The sequence below is a fragment of the Macrobrachium rosenbergii genome, chromosome 7 (genome assembly GCF_040412425.1).
Source record: "Macrobrachium rosenbergii isolate ZJJX-2024 chromosome 7, ASM4041242v1, whole genome shotgun sequence".
NCBI classification, from domain to species: domain Eukaryota; kingdom Metazoa; phylum Arthropoda; class Malacostraca; order Decapoda; family Palaemonidae; genus Macrobrachium; species Macrobrachium rosenbergii.
In genome coordinates this window covers 8085084-8103384 of record NC_089747.1, presented here as the reverse complement: position 1 = coordinate 8103384, position 18301 = coordinate 8085084, and the positions used below count along the sequence as shown (strand labels likewise).

General features: G+C 36.0%; 1 protein-coding gene across 6 annotated transcripts in view; it reads left to right on the top strand.

Annotated features, from left to right (window-relative positions):
• The first annotated feature begins 5276 nt into the window (after positions 1-5276).
• Nf1 (neurofibromin 1) overlaps positions 5277-18301 on the top strand; it is a 73813-nt gene continuing 60788 nt past the window's right edge. For 2 of the 6 annotated variants that reach the window (XM_067106453.1, XM_067106451.1), the window contains exons 1-9: positions 5277-5606; positions 12937-13080; positions 13219-13375; positions 14134-14245; positions 15210-15319; positions 15489-15607; positions 16170-16298; positions 16622-16864; positions 17007-17197. In XM_067106453.1, the coding sequence (XP_066962554.1) occupies positions 5430-5606; positions 12937-13080; positions 13219-13375; positions 14134-14245; positions 15210-15319; positions 15489-15607; positions 16170-16298; positions 16622-16864; positions 17007-17197 (1382 nt within the window). In that variant the 5' untranslated portion in view covers positions 5277-5429. Of the gene's footprint in view, positions 5607-12936; positions 13081-13200; positions 13376-14133; positions 14246-15209; positions 15320-15488; positions 15608-16169; positions 16299-16621; positions 16865-17006; positions 17198-18301 lie in introns of all 6 variants that reach the window. The other 4 variants (XM_067106448.1, XM_067106450.1, XM_067106452.1 and 1 more) reach the window with 4 other exon arrangements.

Genomic DNA, 18301 nt, shown 5'->3' with positions numbered 1-18301 from the left:
CCTGTTTCGATCGGTTTTTCGTTCTCTTTACTGTAAGACTGTATAAGAATCTGCCCGGTGGTCTTACTGGAGCTGTTGTTTTTCTTTTTGAAAGATTGTGATACTGTTTTATAGGCCTATGCTGAAGATGTGCATAGAAAACCACTCATGCTCATTTGTATTTCATTTCAATAACATCATTAAAAGTAAATTTTATAAATTAGAATCCAGATGACGATTCGTCCCTCGGTGTATAAAAGTTTTAAAAAATTAAATTTTGTGATCTATCTCATACTGGAGAAACTGGTGTTACCTCTTCATTACAGAAACAATGTCATTGTAATGCATTGTCGGGACAATGATTATGGCATATATTACAAAAATAGTAGGTGGATTTATCATAATAAATATTTAAATAAGCAGAACAGTTGGAGGGAATTTGATTAATTTCTATATATAGGCCTACAGTCTGTGACAGTAAACCAAATCAAAGAATTTTCACTGATGAAAAGTGTTTATGTGACAGTCTGCCTGCTATATGAGCAGTAACTGAAACATTTCTTGTCCTTTCCGTTTTTGTTTTTTCTCTCTGAAGACTGAAAGAGAAGTTCCCTAGAAACTTGAGAAGAGTTGGTGCTAATTTATACCAATACATCGTCACCATTTTAGGAGCATTTTTACCCTGCACAAACATTATAATCGCTATTCCTCATCAGTGGCGTCGCTATTGGGGGGCTATGGGTGACCCGACCCTCCGTTGTGCTGTTCTTGGGCCACCCTCCCCCGGCTCCCTCAGTTGAAATTCCCTTTTTAGCTAAACTTTAACCCTTTGTTCTCGCTCTAGTGATCATGTCCTACGACGGTCGAAAGCGAGTTTTAACCACAACGTTTAAAAAACGCCGCACTGCACTGGTGTTGTACAATAATTACCGTTTTCTTAAGGCCCCAAAAAATATCTAGGCCCCACATAGGGCCCCCCAACTGATGGAATGCCAGCTACGCCACTGTTCCTCATCATTACATTGGCTCTCTGCAAAAAGCTCAGAAGAAAAGCAGCGGCAAGTAGGCACAACACCAGCTGGTTGCTAATTTTTACTCTTTTTCTTTCTGGTTTATTATAGAAAAAAAAAAAACATTGGTTAAAGCACTTGACCTTTGAGAGAAAAGATAGTTGATAAACATTCAGTATGCAGAGTAGCAAAGAATTACAGTCGTGGAAACAAAGTAAGGAAGCAAGAAATGTACAAATAACTTAGCCACTACACGCAATATTTGTTTTCTTTTCCACCTTGTTAACGTCACTCAATGTAGACCAAATCCTGCATATGGTTAAGATGTATAAGAAGATACGTGAAATTAACTTAGCTACATTTCAATTATTTCGAGATTTCCAATAGAGTTAAATATACAATGATTTAATACCTTATTATTGGAAAACTTTGTTCTTCGTGAAATTTCAGTAAATTCAAACTATTTAGAAAAGACGTAATGATTGAAGAAGGCACTTTCGCTGTATCGAGCTCATAAGATTCCAGAATTCTCAATATCAAGAGGTTAATTACGCCTTCAATAATAATAATAATAATAATAATAATAATAATAATAATAATAATAATAATAATAATAATAATAATAATAATAATAATAATAATGTCCTTACAGCGCAACCAGTGGCGTCAAATCTTATCTAATATTCCACATGACACCGTACTTAGGTTCGTTTGAGTATATATGACGTTCACATATGCTAAGTGTTTCTTTAATACATCAGTATTGATGCTTTTATTTTTTTTGCATTACTGTTACTAATACTTTTTTTGCGGGGGAGAGGTTCTGCAAAATCTAAATCTAAGAATGATAGTCAGTACAAAAAAAAAAAAAAAAAAACAGAATGAACTCACGCCATTGATGTTTGTCTGTTTTCTTGTCACTAGGGATTTCCTGTGAACACGCGTCGATTCATTCATAAACTTATCGGTGGAAACGTTTCCTGTAAGATGCCGCCAAAACCACTCGGCTTTTTTCTTTTTTTCTTACGCCGCAGTTTTCATCTGAATCGTAAACAATGGATGTTTACATCCGGTGTAAAAAAACAACGGAATTTCAAGGATACGTCTCCGCTGAATTTGATGCTGTGAAGTCCTATAATTAGATTTTTTTAGATTCTATCGATGTTTGTATATACTGTAGGCCCATGTTTACTGGTTATTAGAATTTTCTCGTCCTCACGCCTTTTCTCCGTTGGGCTAAATAAAGCTAGACCGATATTACTACAGGTTTCTCTCTTTATCCCGAGATCTCGCTGTTTTTCTTGTCATTTATAGGCCGACGGAAATGGCAATCAAATGACACTTTCTACTGCAGGCTTCTCCGGCGAGAGACCATGGATCTATTCCATGGGAGGGAGGGAACAACTCGAGCCCAGTTTCCTTCATTAGGTACCAGGTGGTTAGTCAGCTTCGACATGTTGCACCCAGGGTGGAGAAGGGCACGAGGACAAAAAAAAAAAAAAGCTCATCCCGAAAGGATTTGTTGAGAACCGGAAGGTCAACACCCTATTCCTTACAAGGGGGGATAGGCGCGTGCATGTGTGTGTGTGTGTGTGTGTGTGTGAAAGAAAGACAAAGAGGGATATCTTCTTAGTCCTCTTCGTTTTTCTCCTACTCGAGAATGATGACGTTTCTTGTTCCTTTTCACTTACAAGCACGTGGAGACACACCCACAACTGTGCCACTCGGAACTCGTTTATTAGGCTACCCCTTGTCTGTCATCTGCCATGGCTAGCACCGCTTATTATGAACAAACGTCGTTATCCACTTTATGCTCACTTGACTAGCAGCGGTTACATTATCTAAACTCATGTATATATTTGGTGTATGTTTTCTCTCATTTCTGTGTGTGTCTGCAAGAGATAAGACGAGACCATTTTCAGAAAATTCAAGCGTCACCAGATACCCCACTTCCTGAATTTGACGCCACTTCCGTTTGTAAGGTTCATTCTGCTCAATTTAACAATCCGTTACGACCGCCTGAAGGCTTTTGTTTAAGGTAGATTGAAGAAACGGTCTCCGTATCAGGGGAAATAACCAGAAACACTCCTCGGAGTAATAATACCTTACTGTATTCATAGTCTTATAGAGTTCGGTCTAGACCTTGGTTGCATCTGAACTCCCTTCAAAGGTCATAAGTACGCTCATAATGCCCTACTAAAAAATTGAGGACTCCTATTACATGAGCAGCTGAGCTCCTGAATTCTTGTATATGTATCAGGGCTTTGTGGTGTGAAATATGTCGTGGTTTTCTGAGTACAGTGAAATAATTTTCTGGATATAAATCTTTAGTCCATAGACCTAGGACTTCACGCTTCGGGGAGACTCTTCATTTTTATCTTTCAATCCAAAATCCATGTCTGTTAACCTTTCTTTCTTCGTGTGGTTTCATAGCAAAAGTACCTATTCTCTCTAAAGTTCCTTGTCTTCTCTCTCTCTCTCTCTCTCTCTCTCTCTCTCTCTCTCTCTCTCTCTCTCTCTCTCTCTCTCTCTCTCTCATTTCGACTAATGTATCCAACTCTTACGTTCTTGTACATAATCTTCCCTTCTGTCGTGGAATTTCACCTTAAAATAAAGATTTGTTTTTTCCTTAATTTAATCTCTCATTTTCTTACTGTTTTTCTTTCCCTGTTGTCCCCACGTGCTTTAAAAATCTTTAGTAATAAAGCGGCATTTAAGAGCAATAACGCAAACAAAAAATGCTCTAAGAAAACACTTGAAAATAACTAATGATACGGTCAATCCCATGTTAATCAAATAACAAATTATTAATTGGCCAAACCAGTAAATTACTGGACAAAAGAACTGAAAAGCATAAATCATATATAGGATATGTAGAGGATAACAGTGTATCGTTCATTTTAGGGAAAGTGATCTTGTTTTTGATTAGATAGATGATAAAAGTTTACATGCTTTAAGATTATGTTGGAACATAATATGACTGAGTCTAGTTTTATGAACTAAATTTCTGATAAGGATACGATTAATGATCAGCCTAGTAATGTAGATTACAAATTTGACTCGTTTGTTTCCAAAGCAATATGTAAAATGGATATATCTTATGGGCGTGGTTCATCTTGTCCAGATGACAACAAAACGATGTCTGCCAATTTTCATTTAGGAAATTACCAAGTGTAAGATCAGCCATCTTGCGAAAAACAAGATTTGTAAATGTCATTCCTTTCCTAACGTTAACAATTTTAATTGTCAGAGGGTCCATTCGTTTTGTGTTTTACCCTGTCAAATATAATATTAATACCATATAAAAATGGGAATAAAAGCACGTTAAAACGAAGAAGATCTGTTTTTATATGCCATTCTAGGAGTCACAGAATTGATGAAGCAAAGAAGGTAGCAGGATTTGTGCAGAATGTAGGAGAGTGACTTGGAGTCCCTAAAAAAGCCAAGGATAGAATGTATGAAGTGATTGTTGAACCAAATCCCCTTTATGGAAGTGAAGTGCAGGCAAAGAATAGGAATGAAAGAAAATAGATTAAATATGTTAAGATGAATCGTTTGCATAGAGGGTGTTGCACAGCAAGAATTGAAATAGTGAGGGATTTAGAGATATGCTTTGGCTGTGAAGAGGTTAAAGGACTGATCAGAGTGTTCTGAGATGGTCTGACCATGTGAGGAAAATGGAAGACCTAGATAGGTGGTTCGATGAGATGCTTATGAGGCCCTTGTGTAAGTGTAATAAGCAATTGATATTATATATATCAAAAGACCTGGGTTCGATCCTGACGTGCGTCATGAATTTAATCCTGTTCCACACATGATTTATATTAATTTTATATATATATATAATGTATATATATACTGTATATATATTACATATATGTATATATATATATATATATGTATATATAATATATATACATATATATTATATATATATATGTATATATATATATATATATATTATATATATATATATATATATATATATATATATATATATATATATATTATATATATATATATATATATATATATATATATATATATATATATATATATATATATATATATATATATATATATATATATATATATAGCCTTCCATAATACTCATACAGTTATTACATTATGTCTAGCACGCTCTTAGATATGTTTAGATAAAGAGTTCTTTCGTTCGTACAGGATTTTATTGTAAAGTAGAGGGGCGAAATTGAATAATAGACCTCACTTCCTGTGATTATTGCCTTACGCCCGTAGTTGATGCCACACACAGCCATACGATTCCGCTCAGCGCGTCCACTCCATTACTCCGAACGCATTTATTCCAAGTTTTGATACCGGGATATTTATGTTGATGTTTCGCCAACTCAAAAAAAAACAATCCCTTCACCTGAAGCAGTTATTAAGAGCGATTTAATTCCGCGTCTGCCCTGTTTAAATATGGCGCCCGCACGCATGTCCCCGCCCACTCCCGTGACGTCACCAGTGGTTCAATATGGCGATTTCGAAGTAATTGTGCGTCAACGTATCTGTATGTTCTTGCCCGATTTTCCCAGCATGGCAACCCAAAAACCTGTAGAATGGGTCACGGCTCTCATCATAAGATTCGAAGAACAGGTAACGAGAGAAAGGGCGGCCTGAGGGGCGCTCCCTAACCTTGGTTTGGTGGTGAGCCCTTCGGAGGAAGTGGCAGCACTTATTATTAAAGGGTTTTGTTTTGATATTTTAGAATGAATGGGAGGATTTATTGATCGGTCTCTCTCTCTCTGGCTATGAATGAAATTCATCCTCACGCCCTTTTCATCACGCCCTTTTTCGGCCCCGCTGCGCCCTTGCCTTACGTCCGGTGGTTTTGTTCTGGGGGCTGTTATGACATGCAGGAGACGACGCCCGTGGAAGGATATTAGGCCTAGTTTCCCGTCGAAGGATGCAGGATGAGACGCCCCTCGAAGGGGATTCGAGGGTCCCGTCGGAGGACGTTTCGTAGACGCCCCGTTGAAGGGTATTTTAGTTTGCCTTTGAAGGATACATTATAAGACGCCCGTTGAAGGATATTAGGCCTAGGCCTAGTTTCCCGTCGAAGGACATTTAGTAGGGGGAGGCCTGACGGGGTGCCCCTCCGAAGGGAGGAAGGATGGGATGAGGTGCCCTAAGACCGATTTTGTTGTCGAAGGATGTCAGGCCTCAAAACCCTATTGGCAGTTTAGGATTTTTGTAGGATAGCTTGTGTTAGGATTGTTTGTTTTTTCGAGAGGTCTTGGTCTAGGGTAGGCCTAAGTTGCTAACACTAGGTGCAAGTTGCAGTGGGTATGCCTAAGTTGCAAAGGCTAGGTCTAATTTGCAATGGACAGGCATAAGTTGCAATGGCTAGGCCTAGCCTAAGTTGCCAAAGCTAGGCCTAAGTTGCAAAGCTAGGCCTAAGTTGCAAAAGCTAGGCCTATGTTGCAAAAGCTAGCTCAGTTTGCAAAGCCTAGGCCTAATTTGCAAAGCCTAGGCCTAAGTTTCAAAGGGTAAGCCTGGGTTGCAATGGCTAGGCCTAAGTTGCGAAAGCTAGGCTTGAGTTGCAGTTGTCTTGTGTATTTTAGGATTTAAATTCATGCAATGAATAATTCTAAGCTTATATGGTTTAATGTTTTATTGAAGCTTTTATCACTAGAATGTATAGCTTGATATTTTATTCTGTGGATAGGCCTACGCCTAGGATAGAACATGGCAAAATTAATTTAGTGAATTAACATAGGCTTAGTTGTATTATAGATTATGCCCAGCACCTGAAGTGGCTTAGATCCGTTAATCTCTAAAACGAGGTTTCTGCTAACAGAATTGACATATGACAGTTTTAAGTCTTATATTTGTTAGGCATAGGCCTATATTTTTCTCATAAAAATAATTTAACGTAGGCCAAGACTACCCCAACATAACTAGAACAAGACTAGGCTGGTTAGGCTACATGTCCATGTTTCCTGTAATGCTGATTTAGGCTAACCAGATAATCGCTTTAGTATGTTGTGTTTCAAAATTTTACATAGGCCTAGACTAGCAAGCTGTAGTAGGTAGGCCTAAGTGACTTATCAGAATGCATCCTAAATATGAACTTAAGATCGGTATAGCTTATCCCAACTCATCCTAGAATTATGTGACCTGACAAGTGGGATTTCCTTCCAGTAACCCCTTTGATTGCTGTAGGCCTAAAGGTACAGGAATGTCTACTCCAATAACAAATGCTTTAATCAGGGTGTAGACTAATTCGTGCTGAAATGCTACTTTTCGTATGAGTTCAAAGCAGGTGTTAAAACTTAACTTGAAACTTGCGTGTTATAACGCAACAGGTTATTACATGGCAAGTTGTGTGGAAATTATATATCCTATAGGCCTAGTATGGAGGCCTACCTGAGGTTGGACACTGGATATGATTAATCCAAAACTACCCAGTCAAACCTAACATAGGCTTTCTAACTTAGGCTTATAACTACTCCTTTAGCAATGCAAACTTACAAAAGTCAGTTGATCATTTAACACTTTTAACATTGATTTTAGCATTTGATTGTAGTCAAATTTGGGAGGTAGTATATGGAGTCATCAGGCATTGGTTGTATCTGAGCCATGTTATGATAAATGGGCAGGTCTTAAAAGTGGAAGAATGTTTCTATTGCCTTGGGGTTGCCATAGTCTGTGAGGTATGGATTGAAAGAGAAGTAAAAAAAAAAGAGTAGCTGTAGCGTAGATGAAATGGAGTAGGCCCAGCCTAGGTTGGAAATTGGAAAAGATTAGTCCCAAACTACCCTGTCAAACCTAACCTAGGCTATAACAATTTATTTTGCAATGCTAACTTATAAGAATCCATTAATCATTTAATACTTTTACTGTTGATTTAAACATTTGGTTTAATCAACTTTGACCAAGCAGTATGGGGCATAGGTTGTATCCAAGCCATAAATGAGCCAGGTTGTGATAAATGGGCGGGTCTTAGAAGCGGCAGAATGTTTCTGTTGCCTTGGCGTCACTGTAGTCTGGGAAATAGGGATTAAAAGAGAAATAAAAAGACTAGTTGTAGTTTGGATGAAATGGAGTTGTAGCTAGACAATTTTTCATTAGTTAAGAGAGCATAGACTTGCAAATGCTTTGGGAATATGGAAACTATCAGAGTAAATGGTAAAGATTTCATAAAGGTGTGATTATAGAATATTATGATTCACGACCAGAGTCCATTGGGAAAATAATTGTACTGTATTAGAAGTGAGGAAGTGGCATAGAGATGTGACTAACGGATGGAAAATAGACGTGAGATCTCAAAGATTGAGACAGTTTAGACATTAGGATGAGAAGGGAATAGGAACAGATAGCCAGAAAACCTGTAGATACAGAGGAACAGGGCACAGTCCTTTAGGAATGCCATAAAGAGTGAGACCTGATAATTCAGCCCAATAGTGCACAGGGCAGAGGAGAGTGGAGTCTAGGATCATATTCATTGTCAGAGTGGTCATGGATTCGGTTACAGTACTTATATATAGCCCAGGTTTTGCGGGGGAATCCTCATAGAGATTAAACATTTCCTGTAGAGAAATTGGTTGTCAGGAAGCTAGTTTATTGCCTTGAGTCAAGGTACTTGTATAAGGGCTTAAGGTCAGATTTCCAGCAGCCTTGAAGAACACTCACTGGAATGAATGAGATTGCTTTCAGCATTGGAACAAGCTTTGGGAATAACCACAGTATTACATATTTTCTATCTAAGTAAGGGAAAAGACTTTGAAAATAAAAACTGAAATACTGTTTGCTGAATTTGGGTTAATGACCCCAGATCTCTTTTGAAGAAATGATGTGAAAAACCCCTAGGATTTTCTCCATGTCAGTTGTCAGGGATATTTATGATTTTTTTTTTATTGATGTCCTTAGAATAAAAGACATAGCCTGTATGTTGAGTAAGTGCTTAAGGACAGTTGGTTTGAGAGAGAGGACTGCCATTTAAAAACTTTTCATTCTCAGATGCCCTGTGGAGTAGATTAGCTGCATCCTTAGGGTTGGTTAGCAGTTTTCTATCAAGGTTGTATTTGCCAGTAAGGGAGGAATAGTGAATGTTCTGGATCTAAATATGGTGGATTTAAACAAAATTCAGGTGCTTAAATGGTGTAGTTTTGTCTTTCCATGTTGAAGTTTGTTAGTTTATTGTTTGCTCATTTATGTGAATGGCCATGCCAAGGTTGATTTTTAGTCTGAATTTGGATGATTGCCTTGATATGGAATGAGCTAAAAGTTTTGATGGAGTCTCAGCTTCTTCTTGGGATAGGGGTTATTAATAATTTTAGATATCTTTACAACTGTACAATATTTTTATCTTACTTCTCAGTTGGTACAAAGCATGACCACACAGTTTTTGTTTAGTAGGTTCCCTGGGAATAGCCTATGTGGCTGACCAAGATGCCTATAGTTATGGTAAGTGAACTAAGAGATTTTGGCCCTTTGGCTATGGCTAACACATCTATTAGAACTTTATCATGAACATCACCAGAGATATGAGTGGGCTCCTTTAAGAACTTAAGACAATTAGCCAATTGAACTGAATTCCAAAGTTTGGCAAGCCAGTCAGTAACACCAGATGCAAGCTAAATCCTTCGATTAGCTATGAAGTTTATTTATAGAAGGATTCCATGGTGTCAGCGGATTGTGGCCAGGCATTTTTTAGGAGGGCACCAAATATAGCCTAAATCAGACCCCATGCCATTTTGCAAGTCAGGTCAGGCCATTTGTGCACTCTTATATGATAGATATGCTGGGCTGTGTAAGAGGGGAAATTACCATTAGGATGGTTTAGGCCATGCTAATTTTATCTAGTTTTTTCATCAGTGAATGTAAACTTAATGGAAAGAAAAATTATGGCAGTATCACAAAATGCTCACTTCATGTGTGTGTGTGTATGTGTGCATGTGTATGTATGTGTGTTTACATATGTGTGCTGTGTTATAAGTAAAAGTAATCTCCCTTCCTGGGGATTTGAACTGTTTGCCACCGAAGTAGCAGGTGGATGCTTAGTCCACAGTTGCAGGGAGCCCCACTGGTTGTTCTTTATCCATTCTACACATGACAGAATTTCTTGTTTTCATGTCTGATAAAGTTTTAACTTGTTGGTCTTGTGCTTTGATGTGTTCAAAACACACAGAGATTCATTTTCATTTTATACTAATCCATATAGAGTGCAGTGTACAGTAGGACATCTTTTACTGCCATTTTTATTATACTATACTGTACTTTATTTTTTTATTAGTTTATGAATTTACTTGTATAATTATATTTCCTAGTGGATGATAACTGTACAGTTTACAGTATCTCTCTCTCTCTCTCTCTCTCTCTCTCTCTCTCTCTCTCTCTCTCTCTCTGGCATAAAAAAGAACTAGAACTTTTTTATTTTTTGGCACTTGACCATGCAATTGCTGTCATAAAAAGCAATAAACTTTCATTAAAATTTTTCTATTGTTTTGCATTGTTCATATCAAAATAAATTTATCTTCATTACGTATTCTATTTTGGAAGAATTTTTGGCACAGTATAGATACATTATTTTTGGTTTTTGGGTTAACTTGTCTTGCCATTCTGACCTTTTATTTTTGTTTTGACATGAAAAGTCCGTATCCCATCATGATCAGTAACTTTTCAGACAAAGATCAAATGATGAGTTGAAGGCTAGAATCAGAAAAAATCTTACACTTTTATCATATTTTTCATGTTTTGCAGTGCAATAGCTCTACAGTATTTTATTACATTTTCTTTAATGCTAGATATTTTAATGAGTTTTATTAGAAGTTATGTATTTACCTAAATGTCATTCCTTATTTAGTAGAGGCACAATTCTCTCTCTCTCTCTCTCTCTCTCTCTCTGGCCCCAGCCCCAATCCATGATTATTTTTTTTTAAACAAAATTAATTTTTAGAATGCACATCCAACAGTTAAGTGTTTTCTGGAGTCATTACTAAACTGATGGGCTTGTGTTTGCAACAACCACAAATTCAAACGTGAGTAAGACCAGTTTGTGGGTGATTTGGGTAAATCATGATGCAATGTAACTGGTCTCTTCAGTGACCTCAGTGTAGGGTGTAATTTGAACTTAGTCTTCACCTTGTATATGGTCCTGAAGTCAGATCTGAAATCATTGCCCTTAATAACTACAGCAATTAATGCCTACTTCCATTCAGGAGGGGCCATTGAAGTAAGCTCATGCTTTTGAAGAGGAGGAACTAATCTACAGGTGATATTAGTTGCTTTCCTTAAGTTCGAAATTAGACATGAGAAGAACATAGTTTAAAACATGAACGAAATTTGCAGAAATCTTATCATAATTTTTGAAGTGTAAGGCATGTGTTAGGAAATTTTCCCACAGAAGGCTAATTTATTGAGATTTGAGGTGATAATGTACAGTATATATGATAAGTATGGGAATGGATTTTTTTTATATTTGATAATCAAGAGTACAAAGTATGATAAGTTCCATCTGTTGCTGTTTTCCCCATTTTAATTGTACAGCTGATTGAATGATCTAATGTAGATGTTAAACATTTTGGGATGTACACGTTATTCAGTGTACAGCAATCCCTTGATTATCCATTTTTCTCTTATCCGCGTTCACCTTTATCCACATGCAGCCAGCCCTTACAACCGAAGATGTATGTGTATTATACATAAATGCCATAAAATTTGAAAAAACTGCACTTTGATGGTGGGCAAAGCTGTGCAGGCATGAAATATTTGTAACACTGTTAAAGGCATAAGTAGGTTGAGAAGGCTTATTAGAGGGGATGGGAGGTCAGGGAAGTACAGTAGTTTCTTGAGTTGGGGCAGTGCATACAGGTAAGTTAGAGATAAAAAGTTTTTTATTTTTTAAGTGCTATTACAGGTATTTATATTGTTTAGGCAAAACAGGAAAAAGAAATTGATACTGGTGTTATTTTGTGGTGTAATGTAAGTACAGTACACCCACTGCATTGTGTGTTTTTTTTTTTGAGAGAGAGAGAGAAAGGGATTCACTTTGTTTTTTATAGTATTTATACAGTATATTTTGTTACAAATACTGTATGGGAAAATAAGCTATCTCATTGTCTTTTGCATCCAATGCCTTTGCGATACTGTGCTAAGCTAATCCAGATTTGCCTTTTTGTGCATCATTACTACTATCTCACCTTATCTCCAGGTACAGCCTCATTTGTGGGTAATTGATTCACTTAAATTTTGTATTGCTCTTCCTTTCTGAGTATCCATGTACTCATATAGGTGTCATCTTTATTGTTCATGTTTCTAATTGTAACATAAAAAGTAACTCCAAACCATAATTTTTGCCCTTTTCTTTGAATGTAAGTTGAAACACTTTGGTGCATAAGTTTGTTTCTTATGGAAGATGTTATTTCACGATCACTTCTACAGGGTTGGTTGCGTAAAATTTGGCCCTTTCTCTTCCAATACTATGTAGGGTTTAGACTTTACAGAACAAAGCAGAAAAATTTAGTACATAAATGTATCTGTCATAGTATTTGATTTCCCAGAATTCTTATTGCTGTGGTACATGGTACGAAGAAGTTGCAGTACAGACACCACCCTACTTGCAAACGAATTACATTCCGGAAACCCGTTTGTATGTGGAATTGTTTGTAAATTGGTTACTGTACACTTCATGCCTATTCAAGTACAGTATGATATAAAATCAATACAATACTGTACATTTTTTCTTCCTAAAACAAGGTGTACATACAGTACTGTGTACACAGAATAGGTGTGCAAAACAAAATTTGAACTTACGGGTGGCAAGGGGGAGTGTTCTGAACACAGTTTTAATTTGTGATCCCATTTGTTTGTATCTGAATGTTTGTCAGTTAAATGCTTGTAAGTAAGGTGGTATCTGTACTCTGCATCAAAATAGTACAATATTTTTTTTATCCACAAACTTCAGATGTTTTCTCTCTTTCAGTTGCCATGTCGGACAGGCCCACAGACACAACATTCAAGATTTAATGTAGAGCAAAATAAGGAATGCCTAATCCAAATCAGTCGATATAAATTTAATCTCGTTATTTCTGGGCTGTACAAAATTCTTCAGAAAGTTAATGATATGGTAAGGTGGTAATTTTAAGCATTATTTGATTACTATATATGTTATGTTTCATATTTTGGCTACATTTTTGTGTCAATCTATGTATTAAGACTTCATTAATTACATACTCATCATCCCCAGTTTGTTACTTTTTTCCAGCGATCACACGGCCCTGACTTAGAAAAAAATTATTATGAGTCGCTATTAATAGTGCTTGATACGTTAGAAAAATGTCTCTCATCACAACCAAAGGATACTACAAGAGACGAAGCTATGAATGTGAAGCTTCTACTTAGGGAAACCTGCCAGTTTATTGGTATGTACTTGTATTGTATATCTGTTCTAAAGTTGAGGGGTTGTGTAAAAGCCAATGGTAGACTAGAAGATTTTGTTGGGGTGTATGTTCTTCTCTCTTGTCTGATGTGAAAATTGCAGTGCCTTGTCTGATGTGAAAATTACAGTGCCAAGCCAAGGATATACTTCTGATAGTCTAGTCAGTTTTTCATAGTTACATGTTTATATTGTATTTCCTGTAAAGTAGGAAACCATGAACCGTTAGTGCAGTGTTCAGGTTTACAAAATCCCAAGAACTAGCCTTTTGATTACATGTGGCCATAAAACAATTAGAGATTTAGATATTCTTTCATGCTTTACAGTTATTTGCTTTCCATCTGTTCATAACTACATCAAAGGAGTGGCAAAAACGAGGAATCTTCAGCCGTTGATGGTAACACTTATAAAGTTATCCGTGAGAATTAAAAGTGCCTTGTGAAATATCCAAGGTCCCTCATAAAAGGAGGAAAATAGGTACATGGTAAAAGTGATACGACAAACAGGAAGGAATAGAATAGCAGTGCCGTTGTAATGATTTTTAGGAGAAAAATAGGTGAAACTCACATCATAAGATGAACAAATTACAGCTGTTATATGTTTATGTATTCCATATTTACGGCTGTTTATGTATTCCATATTGATGGCTATGCTGAACTTATTTTGATAATTTCTTTTTTTTTTTACAATTTTTTTAAAATTGTGATTTTCATTGTAAATTATAATGTTATTTTATCCCAACAGATCCGCCAAATGACCATCCAATGGTCGTGCAGCTGAAAAACCTTGCGTCGAAGGTTTTATTTGCACTCAGCTTAAATAATTTCTTAACTGTCTTCAATAGAATATCGGCTAGGTGAGTATAATTGAAGTCTCTAGTATTTACAAGTGTTTAGTTCATTTATGCTTTTATCCCCATAAATACTAGTGAGCAAAGATGTTTTGTCCACCTCTTAGGGGGGAAAAGTTGTTACCTCAGGGTTTTTAGGCTTTAGATTTGATAAATTGGATTTCCCATTGTATTTTATCATCTGAATTGGTTAGATATAATAAGGGTTCTTCTTCAAAGTGAGCAAGCATTAAAATGCAAGCCCAAGAGACCTTCAGTCAACTATGCCAGATTTAAAAAAATTCAAGTGCCGATGTGGTTAAGTGTATAAAGCACATGAGCAACAAAAGACCAAAAATCAACACAAATACTGCCCAGTAAATACATTCGCAGAAAGGAATGCAGGCCAGAAAGGACATTAAAAAAAATCACAGATTAATGAAAATAGAGTATTCAGGGAACAACAGCATGTGAGAAAAACCAAGGCAGAGTTACTTGGTCCTTCTAAATAGTGTTACAGACTCTTTAAACTCACAAGGTTTGGCATCAGTGAAATAAAGTACTTATGTTAATGGGCTGTGTAATAGTGGCTGGTATGTGTCATTAAATTGAAAGATAATTTAGTACATCACAACTATATCAGATTTTTGAAAGATTTTCCACTTAATCTGTGATTTAACAAAAGGATTTGGAATTTGTTCCAGAACCAAGTTACTAACCTTTGGGTTTTCCAAGGAGGTTGTGATTTTTTCTGACAAATTTCTGAGATTAGGGGAAAGTTTTTTGTAGCTGGAATAGCAGTTGACATGAGTGTCACATCTATTTTTCCAATCCTTGCTCTTCCATATCACCTTTTATATACTGTACTTAGTTCATATATTGCTATTATGCAGTTCCACATTAGTGTATTGTACTTGAGCTAGTCTTCACGGGGGTATAACATTTTGTAATATTATGTAGTTACTTGAGCTTTCACAATTATCTGTTGCAGATTACAGGAATTAAGCGCCTCTAGTACTGAAGAAAATCCAGATTATAGTGATATAGAGTTAATTCAGCATATCAATGTTGATGTAGACAGGCTTGTAAAGCTTCTTAATGGTAAGTAGTCGTGAGATATATTCCTTTCTGCTTTGTGAAAATTTAGAGTAAAATTTGAGTACAATGTTTGAAGGACTAGTAATGTGAAAGGCTTAACATGAGAGTATTTGTCTCTACCTTGACTTACCTTTAGTTGCAACAAGCTTATGGAGTTCATTTGATGTTTCAGAAACAATAAAAACCTTTCGAAGTTTGCGGAAGAATACTCAAATTGTGTTGATGACCTCATTGGAGAAGGCGATATGGAACTGGATGGATACATACCCCAGTGAATTTGCAGATTTGCAGGTAAATTACCCCTCTTGCATATCATCACCACGGTCATCATTCTTATCCTCATCATCATCATTATTATTTTTACTTGATGAGGTTATGCCCCCCCCCTCATGATTTTTTGGTCTTCTACTTGTCTAGTTGCATCAGCTAATAATAATTTTTCCCCACCAAATGTTTTTTTCCCCTGTTAAAGGAATTTCTGTGCTGAGGGCATTCTTTTTGTTTATGTGGTCACCCAGCCCATTACTGAGCAAACCCAGTGATGACTAAAGTAATATTATTATTAAATGCATACGGTGTGCCTTCTTTGGAATTTCATCCTTTCCTGTTCGTACCTTTTTAGTCCGTCTGTCTAACGTCTCTGAGTTGGTTGTATTAGAATTTAGCAATTTCTTAGTGGCTTGGTGAACCCTACTTTCAAATAATAATAATAACAGTAAGTGTTAGGAAGAGAGTCTTAACTGTACAAATATTAAATGGCAGAACTCATAACACTGTACTGTACTGTACTAAGTTATGAAATATTAGGTTTTATTATTTTGTTCAGACTGACTGGTTGCTGTTTATTTAACAGAAAAGACGAAATGAAGAACTAGCAAAATGCTGTGAGGTCATGTTTGAACATTTAGATAATATTGCGGAGAATAATAAACGGAGAGCAGCGGTTTGGCCATTTCAGATAATGCTCTTGGTGTTATCTCCGGTAAGTGATTTTAGAGTCAGACTGGACTGAAACTGCAAGTACATTTACACTGACTTGGGAGTATTTTTGTGGATATATTTGAGATTTTCTAATTCACATTAAGACAATTTGTGTAATATGGCAGTATGTATGCTGTAATTTTGCTTATCATGTTATTTCTGAAAGTATTGTATAATTTTAACAGGTGGAAAGAATTTGTATTGATATGGGTGAGGAATATGTCTTGAATATATTTGACCACAACAATTTTGCTTAGTGGTTATCATTAGAAGTCAAGAGTGTATTGGAAGTACAGTAAATATTGGTTTTTCTTTCCATTTTAGAAAGTTTTAGAGGAAATAGTGAATGCAGATGCTGGTGCTCCTTGTTCGCAAAGACATTTTAAGAAAAAGCAGTTCATTGATCAGTTGAAAAGAGCTTTAGTACAACATAACATAAGTAAGCATCTCACAGAAGCTGCCGCTGTTACTTGTGTAAAACTCTGCAAGATTGCAACATATATAAACATCAACGATTCAAATAATGTAGTGTTTGTATTAGTGCAGAGCGTCATTAGTGAACTAAAGGTAAGAAAGTACAAAATTTTTGGATCATTTTGTCTTATATGCATTGAATTCCATACTTTGTTTTTATTTGAACAGTATGAAAAGAAACAGCCGTAAAATTTATTGTGGATACTGTCTCCTTCATGAGTGTATATTCTTTCAGAATTTACTCTTCAATATGATGAAACCATTTTCTAGAGGTCAAGCTTATATTTGTCAAGATGTTGACCTTATGATTGACTGTTTTGTGTCACTCTTCCGCATCCTCCCGCATAACAACGAGGCTCTTAAAGTTTGTCTAAACCAAGGTTCCCCATCGTCATATCATTTTGTTTTGGTCAGTTCACTCTACAGGTAAGTAAGGACTGAGTTAAACTGTTTTGTAAGTTTTGATGACCACTTTTTAAATCGTGTTTTGCTCTCTGGTTACAAACTCTTTTGGTATGCAAATTGAAAAAATCTACTTTTTGAAAATTTGTGAAGCATTTACAATATACTGTATATCTGAAAGCAATATTTTGTATTGCTTTCAGATATACAGTATGTTGTAAATGCTTCATAAATTTTCAGAAAGTAGATTTTTTCAATTAAAGAATGATAAAGTGGTAGAAAACCAATATGATGTTGGGAAGTGTAAAAATGACCGAGAATCATCTAGGGAATAGCAAGTTTTGGAAATAAATTGCTGAAAGAAACTCAGTCTTCACTAAATGTGGTTTATCTAATCATTGAGTATTTTGTGGCTGTTTATTAAAATATACAGTCTAACCTCTTAAATCCTGGAACCTTGGGGCAAGGACACTGCCAGACCACTGAGAATCCTGGAAACAGAATACGCCCCTAAAAAATGAAGCCCTTATGTAAACAGTCTTGCAAGCTAATTCCACATACAAATAGCCTAATTGCTGACTTAGCCTACTACTCGGCTAAGTTTTGACACCACTTTTTATCATTTTATTACTCATATATTTTGACTATCATTTTATAACTTTATAGTGTATAATTTTTTTTTTTAAAATAGTGTACTTTATTTAACACATTTAGCCTACATTCCCAAGTTACCTTAACTGTAAGTCAACTACTTAACTTTTCTCAGAATTTGCAGAATATTATCAGTGACTTTCATCTCCTAAATTTGCCAGCTTTCATAATTATCGCTATTAGTTTCTTCGTTATTTATTTTGATTGTAAAGGGTAATGAAATATAAAAAATAAAATATGAATTTCGTTGATCACTCAGCACATTTGACACTTCGCCGTCAAAAAGTAAACAAAGCACACCTCCATCTAGTGAGAAAAATGAACACTAAACATTTGCTAACAGTAGGGGGAGGGTAGAAACATTTTCTAGCATAGGTAAAGATTTATGCTTATGCTTCTTACCTCTAGCATCATCTGATCTCATGGGTGGCACATCGAATGGGTAAATATACAGCTATATAAAAGAAATGATTAAAA